The sequence below is a fragment of the Catharus ustulatus genome, chromosome 3, assembly GCF_009819885.2.
Source record: "Catharus ustulatus isolate bCatUst1 chromosome 3, bCatUst1.pri.v2, whole genome shotgun sequence".
Lineage (NCBI taxonomy): Eukaryota > Metazoa > Chordata > Aves > Passeriformes > Turdidae > Catharus > Catharus ustulatus.
In genome coordinates, this window is record NC_046223.1 from 59665543 (window position 1) to 59678841 (window position 13299).

Here is a 13299-nt window from a genome sequence, read left to right on the forward strand (position 1 = left end):
AATTTTTTAAATGCTTCAACAAACTGTAGAGAAGCACTTAGATATATTTGTCAAACTAGAGCTTGCTGAAGATCACGAAACCATTTTCCATCAATGGAGGGTGTGAGCTGAAACTTGAGGCAGCTCAGAATATTAGAGACCATACTAATACTTTAGTTTAAAACATAAAGTAAACAGTATTCTCTCTAAACCTGAACTCAGTGAAATTTCTTAATGCTCTCTATCAAGAGCCACAGCTCTCACACTTCTGCTTGCAACTAAACATCAAAATCTCACCCTGATTAAGAAGAAAGCTTGTGTACCTTGATTGTATTCTAGGTAGAATGCACTTCTCTTTAAAGTTGTTTTTTTTTTTTTATTGGTTGTAATACTGTGTTTGTCCTACAAGCAGTGAAGTCCAACCATGGTAGTAACTGAGGTTAACTACTAGGGAAAGGGAAAAATGCAGAGGCAACAACAAACTCTCCAAAAATTAAATGTGTCTTCCTGTGTTCTTTGGTAACAGGGTAAGCCAAAGATGATAAGGAGAGTTGACTGCACATTTGTGTTTGAGTGGGAAACTCCACTTGTGTGTCCTGATAAAGTGAAAACTTTAGGCTGCTCTGTGATTGATGAACAGCTACACTATACGTTTAACCTGACCAGCCTTTCTGGAAGATCATTCGAGGTAATGCCTTCTTGTGGTGTGACATTTTTTATTTATTTATTTATTTATAATTGCCTATTGCTTTAAAATTTTTAAACTGCAGGAAGGGTTTCTTTTAAGCATTCTGTATGAGAAAAGGCTGAAATATGCTGTGGTCAATATTGATACTTGTTTGGCTTCTGACAAAGGGAATAATGTTAGAGAATATAACATTTTAATGTTTTTGAGAATGAAGTTAATGAACACAGTGGTAGGTAAAGGAATAAGAAGTCTTCACCGTTGACAGAATCTTGAATGTAAAGGAAAGTCTGCTGAACATATTTTATCTGTGGTCCGGTGTGCTTTATCTGCAGTTTTGTCATATTAAGGAAGGTCAGACTTGCAAAATTAGTTATCTTTTCCTCCTGGATTATGCATGTGATGCCTGAGACTTGGTTTGTGAAGCACTTGTGTGATTCTGTAAGTATTGACTCTAGACATGCTGTGATGCTTGTTGTCTGCACAGGTATTTTCTGGATCCAATAATTACCACATTGGTGTGTGCAGTGTAGGCTTGCCCCAGGGAAAATGCAGAGATGGAGCAGTGTGTCTGACATCTAAAAGTGGCGTGTCATCTTTTGGAAACATAAAGGAAATGAGAATGGACTATAGCCACCAGGATGAAACAGTCATCCTGCAGTATACAGGAGGTGATCGGTGCCCTCCAGGTGAGATTGGTGCAGACCCATTCTTTATGTTCAAAACTTGTCAGGATATTTTTCCCTTAAAATAGGTTGTTTTGTGACAGGAAGAAGCAACATAGATTTTACATAAAGCAATAGAAACATATAGTTTTTTGCTAAATCACAAGCTCATACTAATCTACAACATCAACATGTATCTCCCTAGAAGAGACAGTGCAACTTTGCTGTAGGGATCATTGTAGCTAATTGTGTGCTATGTCCTTTTTTCTAATTGGCTTTAAATTCAATGTTCCAGTCTTTCTGCTGTTTGCCACTGACCTTTCTTGAGTATTGAAGTAGTATTTAGTATTGAAGGTTTGAATAAGGTTCTGAGTATGGATGTGCCTCTTATTCTGTGGCATGTAGTTATGAGATTATACCTTTCCTTCTCAGTGACTGACAAGGGACAGCTCTGTGTGTTCCCCTTCAAGTACAAAGGGAAGACCTACGAGGAATGTATTACAGAAGGGAAGAATCGGCCATGGTGTGCTACCACTGAAAACTACCAGGGAGATGAAAAGTGGGGATTCTGTAGTAGCAGTAAGTACTTCCTATACTTTGTGTACAAAGGTCTTAGCAGAGATTTAGCTGCACTAAAATCCATACATGCCTGCAATCCTCTTGTAAATGCTTTTTCTTTTTTTCCAACCTTTCACCTTATAGCAACTGCAAGAAAGGAATCTACCATTATCTTTACATGTGATGAAAATGCTGGTGTTGGGAGCCCATACCTTCTCAGTGAGACTCTTGGTTGTGCTGTGACATTTGAATGGAAGACTCAAGCTGTTTGTCCTCCCAAGAAAATGGAGTGCAAGTTTATCCAAAAACACAGAACATATGACTTGAGAATGCTCTCTTCCCTGACAGGATCATGGATCTTTTTCCACAATGGGAACTCGTGAGTAATGAGCAACTCACAGGGAGCAGTTTGCTTATCAGTACAGTTGTAATGTGGCATAGTATTTCTGTTTAGTCCCTGCTCAGTGTTTTAAAACTGTCAGCGCTTTACAGTTCATAGAAATAAAAAAAGACTGAGACAGGAGCCCGTTTTATCTGAAGGGACTGAGTGATCACATGTTTCATTCTCTCCCTTTCCCTCTATTTCAAAAGGATGAATGTGTCTAAACTAAAAGCTATTTAAAAGCTTTCTATTGGAACTGCTATCTTAAAAATGTAATTTTGTTGTTTAAATGCTATTTTTTTGATTCTTGATCTTGTTGAAGAAAAGTCTTAGTTACTTAGTTGCTTTCTTTTGACTCAAATGTATAACTTACATTTCTGATGTTTAACTGGGGCATTTCACCATTATTCCTCGATGTATTAGCATAATGGAAAAACATGGATGTCAGGAAGTCATCAACCTCTCCAGCCTCCTTCGTCCAGTTAGGAAATAGAAATGAACCGGCAAGGATGACATAACTAATTCTAAATTTATGATAAAGTGTGGGGTAACAAAATGCTTTATTCACCACCTTGTTTGCAGTTCTCTGCTCTAACATATCTGAGCTGGTATAACTTTGAGGAGAGGCTGAATTTAGGGTAGTACTATAACTTTTATAAATGAAAAACTTGAGGGTATTTCTTGACTCTCTTCCGATTTCTAGTTTGGACCTAGGTCAAAATTAACTAATGACCTAATCTGGTAAATAATCAGGTTTTTTTTATACAATCTTTTACTTGAAAATGATAGTTAGAAGTAATCTGCCAAACCTTAGCACGTTTTATTCTGTCAGCTAATTTGAGATTTAGTTTCTTGCAATCTGTCTAGCTTTCCATGAAAATTCTAAAGTTTGTGTATCACTTCTTCAGTTTAGCCTAAATGAATTTTAAAGAAATTTTATCTACCATGTTCTGTATAGGTACTATGTGAACCTCTGTCAGAGAGTACACGAGGGACCCACAGGCTGCCCTGAAAGAGCCAGTATTTGCAGGAAAAGCTACAATGGAGATGTTCAAGTTCTTGGACTTGTTCATACACAGAAGCTGAACGTGACAGGTAGAATTACTTTTTGTTTCTGTAGGGAGCTAGCGATTAAAGGTTTAAATCTTACAGCCTGATTGTAGCAGTTCTTAAATTATTCTGAAGCCTTTATTTTGAAATATTTTTATCGGTGAATCTTCTGTTTAAAAATGGAAACCAACTGTGACGTTTAAGCTGTGAGAAAACGTTGAAGCAAATAAATAGTGTTGTCATTAAAGCTGTAAGAAATGAATTATCTAGCTGAACATCAAGAAATCCTTTTATTGCAGCAAGGATACCCAAACACTGGCACAGGTTGTGGAGTTCCTGCCTTGGAGGTGTTCAAAGGCTGTCTGGACATAGTCCCACACTGGTGGCTCCAAGTGACCCCAAGTGAGCAGGGGGATTGGACCAGATGACCTCCAGGGGTCCCTTCCAACCTCAGCCAATCTGTGATTCTGTAGTTGACAGAGGGGAAGTAATTTTTGTTCAAGTAGTTTGAAAATACTTACTCTGCATCTACTAACTTCTTCAATTAAAGCAGCTTGTGAAGGTTGATTATTTGGTTTCACTCTTAGGAAAATGAATTAAAACTAGTAATCTCCACTTTACTCAAGCATGTAGTTTCAGGAATATTTTTCAAATTGGTGCTCAGGGAAATTTTCCATCTATTTACAGAAGTACTGACATGTATTGCCTGTGTTTATAGCCTGAGTTCATTTATAATTTGGTATCTTCATTTACTCTTATGTTTAAAAAAAGGATCTCTTAAATGTAAACATTTGTTGTGGCCACACGGGTCACCTGAACACAGGATACAATGTAAAGACAAAGGTGTTTGAGGAGTGATTTTTAAATTATCAAAGTGTGAATGCCTCAAATTATATGACTATATGGTCAATGCAGGGGAAAAGAATGCTGGAAGTAAGGAAGTCTAGGGAATGAGCAAAGGAAATTTCTGACAGTTGCTTACAAAAACCTTTTGTCACTTTTTTTTGTTCTAGGTGATACAGTGTATATTAGTTATTCCAGTGGGCAAGAATGTAGGAAAAATAAGAAAGTAACAACAATTATTGAACTGAAATGTGCAAGAACAGTTGGCATGCCCATGCTGCAGAGGTGAGTAATAAATTTACATACCACTGATATTCACAGCTGAATCTTTTGTACCTCTCTAGTAAATCCTTAAATCTCAGGGCAGACACTGTCTGCTCTGTTGGACAGAGCATGGTCTGTACTTGCAAGGCTTAGGGTCTTCTGGAGTTTGTGCAATTGTTTATTGCCATAAACATAATATTTTGTATTTATTTTTAAATATCTGGGAAAAAGATGTAAACATTCTGCTTCTGAATTAGTGGCTTGGATGCTGCTGTTTTCAGTGTTGGTAGCCAATGTCATTGTACAACCACTCTTAACTATGTCCAAAATCTCTTTATTAAAGAACATTTTCTGTAGGTAAGTGATTGAGTTAATAAAGCATGGTTTATTTCTGTTAAATACAGTGTATTTAATCAGAAGCTCTCTAAAATAAAGTATATATGCATGATCACAAATACTAAGAAAGCTTTAGGACTTTTTGCTTAGTCTGAAAGTTATTAACTCTATTGCTTGTAGAATTGGAAAACTGAACAAAATGCTCTGTGTGAGTCAAAGCGATAGGCAATGAAGTCTGACTAGCTCTCATAGTTTAGGAATGGTATTCTCTAATTCAGTGCTCCCACTGAAACTACACACTGCTTGTTCCCCGCTTTCCCCTTCCAAGGGCTGTAGAGGAGAAGTGGAGGCACAAAAGGCAAAGATCATGGGTTGAGATAACAACAATTTACTGGAAACAGAAATGAGATCAGAAAATGAACAGTAACAGCAACAATACCAATGACAGAGGGTACAAGAAGGAGCTGAATGATTTGAACAAGTTGATATGTGATTGGGATTCCTCTGCCATGCTCTGTTGGCCCAGGAGGGACCCCTTCTCCCTAGAAAAGATGTCCTTCCCCCTGTCCCTAGCAATGGTGTGAGCTGGTATAGAATAACCTCTGGCTCCTGGCCATGGCCCTTCCTGGCTACAGCAAAAATATTACCTTGTTGTGACCAGAAGCAGGACACTAGCTTACACCTGTTGTCCTGCTTAAATAAAAGGCAGGTTTAACATGCTGCAAAAAAGCAGCCTGATATGTTTGCTAGCTAAAATATATCAATAAAACCCTTTGATAGACTGTGGGAATTCTGGAATTTTCAGTAGGAAGTTCAGGTGCAGCCAGGTCTTCAAAAATCATGAAACTGCAGAAAAATCCAATGTAATTCTTCAGGTAGTTTTTTTTTTTTGAGTGCTGCTTGACTATTTTAGCTTACTCTAGGTGTGATGTTTAGGCAGGACATTGTTACATATGGGTTAGCAGTTGTCTTTTCCTTTTATCAAGATGCTAAAAGCTTGTTTCTCTTTCCTGGAATCATTAGCTCTGTCTTTTATTTGGTAGGTTTGATGAAGAAAACTGTGCTTACTACATCACATGGGACACACGCGCAGCTTGTGCTGTGAAGCAGCAGGAGGTAGAGGTGGTGAATGGAACAGTCATTAATCCTGCAACTGGGAAAAACTTTTCTTTAGGGGATATTTATTCCAAGTGAGTAAAAAAACCCCAAACCAACCCCAAAGCAACAGAATGGTAGAACTAGTTAGCTTTTTGGAGAAGATTTCTCAACTGAATCATGCTTTTGTCTTCATTTTATCTTAAACCTTTAGAGGTATTTACGTTTTCATTCACACATTGAGGGCAGGATAACTGAAAAAATTTTCTTCCTGTGTTTGCTAAGGATTATATTTATGCTAAATCTAATCCTTATTTCTATGTCAGGGAGGAATCCACAGTCCTGCATCTTTTCTGTTTGCTGAATTGGTCACTCAGCTTGCTCTGGAATCAACCAGTGACAGCATCTACCACTGTTGCCAGTTTTATGTCTTGGGAATAACCCCAACCTGGGAGTTTAGACTTAAGAACAAACTTGTCCTCTGTTTCCTCAGGTTGTACACAGCTTCTGGTGACGTACGGACAAATGGTGATAAATATGTATATCAAATTCAACTTTCTGGTATAATCAACTCAAGCTTCTCAGAATGCTTTGGAGCCAACATCTGCCAGGTGAAAACTAATGAACGGCGCATTCGGAGAGTTGGTTCCGCCAGAAATGCCAAATATTACGTTGATGGTAAGTACGTGTTCACCAGACAGAATTGCTTGATACTCTGAGTTGCTTCATCAGAAAATGGTTCTTGGTTCACAACATGAATGCTAATCCATTTCTGTAAAGATATCCAAAGTCTGTCTCGCATACTTTAGATTTTTTTTTTTGGCTATGTAAGCTTGGTTGCAAATATGGCTTTAATAGGGGTTAGGGCTTGACACTTGAAGACTGAAAGACTTGAAGTTGAAAGACTTTGGTAAAAACAATGCAAGATAGAAGACTTTAATTTCCTGTTTTCATCTGTGCTCATGTTGCGTAAGCAATGACTTTCTTTAGCTAGCTGCTTTTCTTTCCAGGGTCTAGTGTTTACAGATTCTTCTCAAGAAGGTGGTAAGCTACAATTTTTTTTTCTCATTGTAGATGATGATTTGGATGTCATATTTTCATCTGACTCCAGATGTGGTAAAGATAAATCGAAGTTTGTGTCTTCAACCATTTTCTTACACTGTGATCAAGAAGCAAAGGAAGGCATCCCTGCATTCCTTCATGAGACAGCAGATTGCCAGTATTTATTTACCTGGTACACATCTGCTGTGTGTCCATTAATGTGAGTAGTTAACTGTTTTCTGAAAGCAGCTTTTGTCAGCACTTCTCAACAAAAGGCTTTTTTGTATTTGTCACAGTGATTGGGAAAAGGGGGAAAAGCTAAAAAAGCAGTAGGCTTATAGATAGATCATCCTGTATGCAGTATTTGGCACATAACTACTAAATTAAGGCTTGCCAAACTGATCTGGACCTGAAGCTGGAGAGGCATAGTGGAATTAATATAATTGTTTTCACTAAGTAAAACCTACTGTAGCTAACAGAACATGCTGTTTCATGTTGCTGAGAGGAGCAAACAGTGTGGATGAGGTGTTTGGTTCTCCTTGCCTTACTGGGAAACTTTGAAGCTGTGACAAAGACTTGCCTCCCTCTCTCTCTGCCCTCTTCTTTAGCCTGGAAGGGAAAATCATTACAGGTCTTCAAGGAATATTGAAATATTTCTGCAGTTAAATATGATCAGCTAATCTACTGATTAGTGAGGGGACAGTGTTAAAAGAGAGTGTCTGTATCTAGGTGCTTAAACAACGTTCTTGGCAGCTAGACAGCCTCACTGTGAAAAGTGGAGTGCCTACTTCTGGGAGTGTTTGCTTTCTGACTGCTAGCTTGAAAGCACAGGCAAACTCTTGATTCTGGTTCAAACTTACTGAAGGAGTTTGGTGTGTGTAGTGCCGTAGTCAGAAGAACGGTAGATAATTTCTCTAGCTGTTGCAGCTTGCTCAAGTGCAGATTTGGTTCTAAAACAGCAGCTGTGTGTGAATAACTGCTGCTGTATAAGCTCTGGAATGCTTAATTGTGCTCTGTAGTCTTGACTGTAGTTTCATGCACTATTGGATAGCATACCGAGATGTAGGCGCAGTACATATATTTGCGCTTTTCAGGTTGTTTTTTTGCTTACATGAAATCCCCTAAATTCAGTTCATACTGCTGTTAGGTTGGACTGAGAGGATAGTGTGGCATGTATTTCAATCAGCTGTTTCTAATCCAATTTAACAAAACTTATCAATAGATCTTATCTTTTCAATTTACATTGCTAGATCCACCAGTGATCCAGGAAACAATCACCCCCTGACAGATGAGGAAGCCCAAACACATAAAGGTCTTTCAAGGAGAAGCCAGGCTGTTGGTGCTGTGCTTAGTGTCCTCCTGGTTGTTCTCACTGCGTGTCTCATAATCTTGCTGTTCTACAAAAAAGAGAGGAGGTAAGAAATTATTAAGAGGTTTTGGATGTTTCATTGTCAGGATTTGGTTTTTCTGCCAGAAATGAAAGGGAAACAGTAAACTTTAGAGATTTGGGTTCTGTTTTTCAGTTTGCAGCATCAACTGTCAAACTGCTGGTTCCTTCAAATTCTCTGTACTGTCTGAAGGCCCCTGTAAAGAGGACTGGGGTGTACAAGTGAGATGTACATCATCCCAGACTAGATTTTGATAGAGTGGTGCAGGGTCAATGCTGATAGTTTACAGCTCATTTGTTGACATGCTTTATGTTGATGGTAAAAATCCGGTGAAGAAAAGTGAATATAGTGTTCCTAATGAAGTATTCTTTCCTTTGTTTAGGGAAATTGTAATAAACAAGATAACAAACTGCTGCAGAAGATCATCTGGCGTTTCCTACAAATACACAAAGGTAATACAGTGACAAAATCAAATTTGTTTCTAATATGAAGCTTTTGTTAATATGAAAAGTTTTCGTAATGTGAAGCTTCTGTTAATAAATAAATAACCCCCTTAATTCCTCGTTCCTTTAGTGCATGGAAACCATATGGTGTGGCACCAGGAAGGCCACATAGCTGATATATGAATATATTGTGAAATGGGAAAGGAAGACAGAATTGAGGAAATGAAGAGCAGTCCATAAATCGCCAAATAACATGTACATGTACAAGAAAAGAACAAAGTCGGTTTCAGCACAGTGGAAAGCTCTCTCAGGGCTACCTTAAATCAAGGCTGTGCATGCTGTGGGGTCTGATGACTGGGGAGGTCAGTGTATGTCAGTCTAGAGTGGCAGATGCAGTCTTTTCTTTTCTTGCAGATAAACAGTGAAGAAGAGGCTAATGAGAATGAGACAGAGTGGCTTATGGAGGAAGTTGCAGCACCAAATCCAAGAACAACAAAAGGAGGGCAGGAGAATGGTCACATTGCTACCAAGTCTGTTACATCTGAAGCCCTTACCTCTCTCCGTGTGGATGACCTGGACAGTGAGGATGAAGTGTTAACCATTCCAGATGTAAAGATTCAAACAGGAAGAGGATTAGACAAGAGCAAGCACCCACACAAGAAGCCACACAGTTTTGGCAGTGATAGCAAATCTTATTTACTGAATGGAGGAAACGAGAGGAAAGCAATAGCCAGGCCAGGCCAGCAACAGGCACAGAACTCTACAAATACAACATCGTTTCATGATGATAGTGATGAGGACTTGTTGAATATTTAATAACCCCTCTTGTGCCTAATCAAATATATATAGAGAGATTATATATAATGGGACAGCATTTCCAACCAAATACGAGGACTTCAGCCTGAAAGATTTTTCTGAATTTTGCCTTTAACAAGAAACCATTGAAAAGGGAAGAAGAGAAAGATTTCTTGGTTGTTTACAATGATCTGTTCAGTAATGACTGGATTTCTGACATCCGGTTGGCTGAGTTAGTTGACTCTCTCTAGCCAGGACACTTTTTTTTTTAAGTCTCGGCATAGATGTTAAATGCTTGCTTAAAAAAGAAAAACCTTTTGAAAGGAAAGGATTAAGGCTCAGTGAAGCCCCTGGCTTCTGAGACTCAAGTTATCTGACTACTATCATTTTAACTCCTTGTATTTATTGATCCTCACTACTCAGGTTTGCTTAATAGTAACATGTTCTTCCTGCCGGCAGGGTATTCTTCTATGGGTTCACCCATTGTGAGACAAGGAAAAGTATAACTTTTGTGTGTTGGGATGATTTGATGTAAATTTTGGAACTGGTCTAATTTATCCTGTAAATTTGAACATCCATTCTAATTTAAACAGATCATTGGTTCAAAGGTGTGGACTGAAAGGTACAATTCTGTATAGCTTTAGCCTGAAATGGTTGCTGTTCTTCGCATGGTATTTTTTTTTTTTGGTACTGGTCATATGACTGACTTCATCAGTATTTGCCTGAGCAGCTGACAAGCACCCAAAGATTTTTTTTTTTTTTTCCTTGATTATGGCTGGACTAGGCAACTGCAAAGAGACAGAGTTTTCAAGGAGGTAGAGTTCCTATAATACAATCTGCACTACCCAGTTTATCATCACCAAGAAAAACCCAAGGACTAGAGGAGCCCTAGTCTGCATAATGCCTCTCTCTGGTATTAATTTCAAGAAAATAAATTTGACCCGATATTTTCTGATAACCTAATTTCTAGTCCATATGTTATAATCCTGGCCATGGTCATTGATTTGAAATGTTGCTGGTAATAAATGCAAGTCAGTTTTTCTCTAGCAGTCTTGCTCTTCTACAAGTGTTTCCTAAGTAAAATTATGGACAATGATAGGGTTTCAAAGCATTGTACAAGAACGTGCATCGGTCAGAATTTTTTGAAACTTTTTGTTGTTCCTTTTGGCTGGCTTTTTCAGTTTCAACAATGGTTTCTTTTTATAAAAACTCCATTTTGAATCAAAATAGTGTAATATAAAATATTCAGCAATTTCAATAAAAGATATGAAGTGGGTATTCCAAATCCCACATCTCAAGTCTGAAATCTTTCTTATACTATTTCTGTATGCTGCTCACCAGCCTGCTGAGACCCTTTCCTGCTGTGATGGTTAATGCCTCAATTGTGTCATTCAAAATGAGAACCAATGTTTGATGACAAAGATCAGAACATATAGGTAGGCCGTGATGGTGTATTCCTTCTTTCATCAGACTTGCGTTTTTCTTCCTCTTGTATTGTTACCAGTGCAGCTGTAAGTCAGTTTGGCTTAAGCTGCATCTTTTCAAACTTAAATCAGCATTTTTCGTATTTATGGTTAGGAGAGCTTGGAGAAGTGAGAGGCTTGATGGTGTATTTTTAATACTGTTATCATTACAACAGTTCTCTCAATGCAAATCAGAGGGTTCTGCTTCTCTTTCCCAGGTCATCAAGGCTGGTATTTTGGATTTTGATCCATGAATCAACTGCATGAAAAAATTTCTGCTGTGTAAAATCACATGGTCTCTTTGTTTGGTCTGTGCCCTAACTAGTTAGAACAGAACTACTCTGTCTGGGGGTGCTTATCAGAGCAATATCAGTGATATAATTTACATCTGACAACAGTGAGTGACTTCAGTGCCTGGTCTTGGAACTGTTGCCCACTTTTTACCTAGGCATTTGTAGGCAGGCTGGCTGAATCTTACCTTGTAGAGAGCTGGATGCATAACCAGCTGCACCAGACTACTTTTCCCAGAGGAATCTTCAACTGTATGGAGGGAAGGGTTATGAGAATAGCAGGGCCTAGATGAGTGTGTACAAATGGCTGGGCCAGGAGCAGAAGCTTTGCCAGTCAGCAGAATGACTCCTTGGGTAGTGTCCCTAAGAATCCCACCTGCCTGGCAGAGTCCCACCAAGCTCCCCTGGGCTGGCTGCAGAGAGAGTGGTGGGAAGTGGGGAAAACTGGCCCAGTCTGGATGGAACTTTTGTAGTTCAAGAGAAACTTTTGCACACCATTACCAACTGTGTAAATAAAATTGTTGGAAAGGAAGTGATGTGAGGGGGTTTTGGGTATGTTTTTAAGATGCAGCCTAATGCCTTAGCTTCACCCACTTCCCAGGCAGGCCTTGACTTCAGTTCCCTTGGCCCCAGCTGAGTGCACACATCCTCCTGCTGAGGGAGGTTTGTGGGGGCTGGCTCTGGTGGGTGACTGCTGTGCACTTCTGTGTCCCTGTTCCCTCCCCAGGTCAACATGGAACTCCTGTAGCCAGGGAGGCAAAGGTCTGGTGTGGGGTGGTGCTATGCTTGGCTGAGGGTGACAGCTGTGAATGGCAAAGGAGAGGAGTTCTTGTAATTTGGTGTAGATGTTCCTGACAGAGAAGAGGATGAAGCAGGAGAGGAGAAAGCACATCTGTGTGATTTGGGGAATGACCTTGAAGTATTGGTCTGCAAAGCAGCTTTCACAGCTGCTCAGGCCACGCTTGGTCTGTAGCTAATGAGCAGTGAGACCAAGTTCTGTTTCAATGCCTGGGCCAGAATGGCCTTCTAAGCTAGTTTGTTTGTTAGTGTATTGTGTCTTTAATTTTTTTTTCCTTGTTACCTAAGCTATTCCAATTGTTTTCCAGACAATTTTTCCACTTTTTAAAATGTCTTAAATGGTACCTCCACTTATGCATTTCTTTCTGATGGAAGGGTGCTGTTGTCAGCAAAAGATGTGGGAGTAGCTGGTATCTATCCATAGGCAGGACAATGTACCACTGGAGCCTAATATAACGGCATTTATTTGAGATGCCTGCAATGACATCTGCCTAAAGGTCTTCTGTGGTAAAAAAAAACCCAAAAAACCAAACTGTGTTGGGCATAGATGCTGTATATTGTGGCTTTTCACAGCTGTTCTCAGTGCATAATTCTGTAGTGATTTTTTTTACTCTTTTGTATCACTGCAAAAATGTGGTGAAAACTGATACAGGTGGGGAGAGGTTTCCCTTGGGAATGGAAGTGTGTGGAGGGTGAGGGGTGAGACACACATGATACAGGAGTTTTCAGGAAAACTCTTCCTTTACTTCTGTATGTCTATCAATGGATAGACACTTCTTTTTCAGAGTGAACCCACCTGTTTTTTACAGATCCTGGTTAAGAAGCTTTGCTCACGTGTGATGTCCATCCATTCTGCACTAAACCCATGTGTTGCTTTTATGTTGGTAGAATTTTCCATTGATGTTTTTTCCTTAGAAATGCCTATTATTTGAGGAGCTGACTTGCTTAATTGAAAAAAAAAAAAAAAAACAAAACCAAAACCCCCAACAAAAGCTGAAGGGCTGTGGCCCATAGGGGCTTTTCCAGAGAACAGGAATGTATAAGTGCACCGATTAAGGGTTAAAGGCAAATTCTCTCTGGGTGAATTAAGGTCTGATTTCAAATGAAACTGAAAAAATAGAGCTTGCAACATGTAGTTTAATAATTTATAGAGTTACTCTTGACTTTTGGTCAAATATCTTTGTTAAAGCTACTTAAGAAGGTTTGCTGCCAACTAAATATATC

General features: G+C 39.1%; 1 protein-coding gene across 1 annotated transcript in view; it reads left to right on the plus strand.

Annotated features, from left to right (window-relative positions):
- The window catches only part of IGF2R (insulin like growth factor 2 receptor), a 61691-nt gene extending 50861 nt beyond the window's left edge, over positions 1–10830 (plus strand). The window contains exons 37-48 of the mRNA XM_033055142.1: positions 506–667; positions 1152–1353; positions 1762–1908; positions 2032–2266; positions 3228–3364; positions 4333–4447; positions 5806–5952; positions 6351–6535; positions 6932–7118; positions 8149–8313; positions 8669–8738; positions 9144–10830. Of these exons, the coding sequence (XP_032911033.1) occupies positions 506–667; positions 1152–1353; positions 1762–1908; positions 2032–2266; positions 3228–3364; positions 4333–4447; positions 5806–5952; positions 6351–6535; positions 6932–7118; positions 8149–8313; positions 8669–8738; positions 9144–9545 (2154 nt within the window). The 3' untranslated portion in view covers positions 9546–10830. The remainder of the gene's footprint in view (positions 1–505; positions 668–1151; positions 1354–1761; positions 1909–2031; positions 2267–3227; positions 3365–4332; positions 4448–5805; positions 5953–6350; positions 6536–6931; positions 7119–8148; positions 8314–8668; positions 8739–9143) is intronic.
- The last annotated feature ends 2469 nt before the right edge of the window (positions 10831–13299 follow it).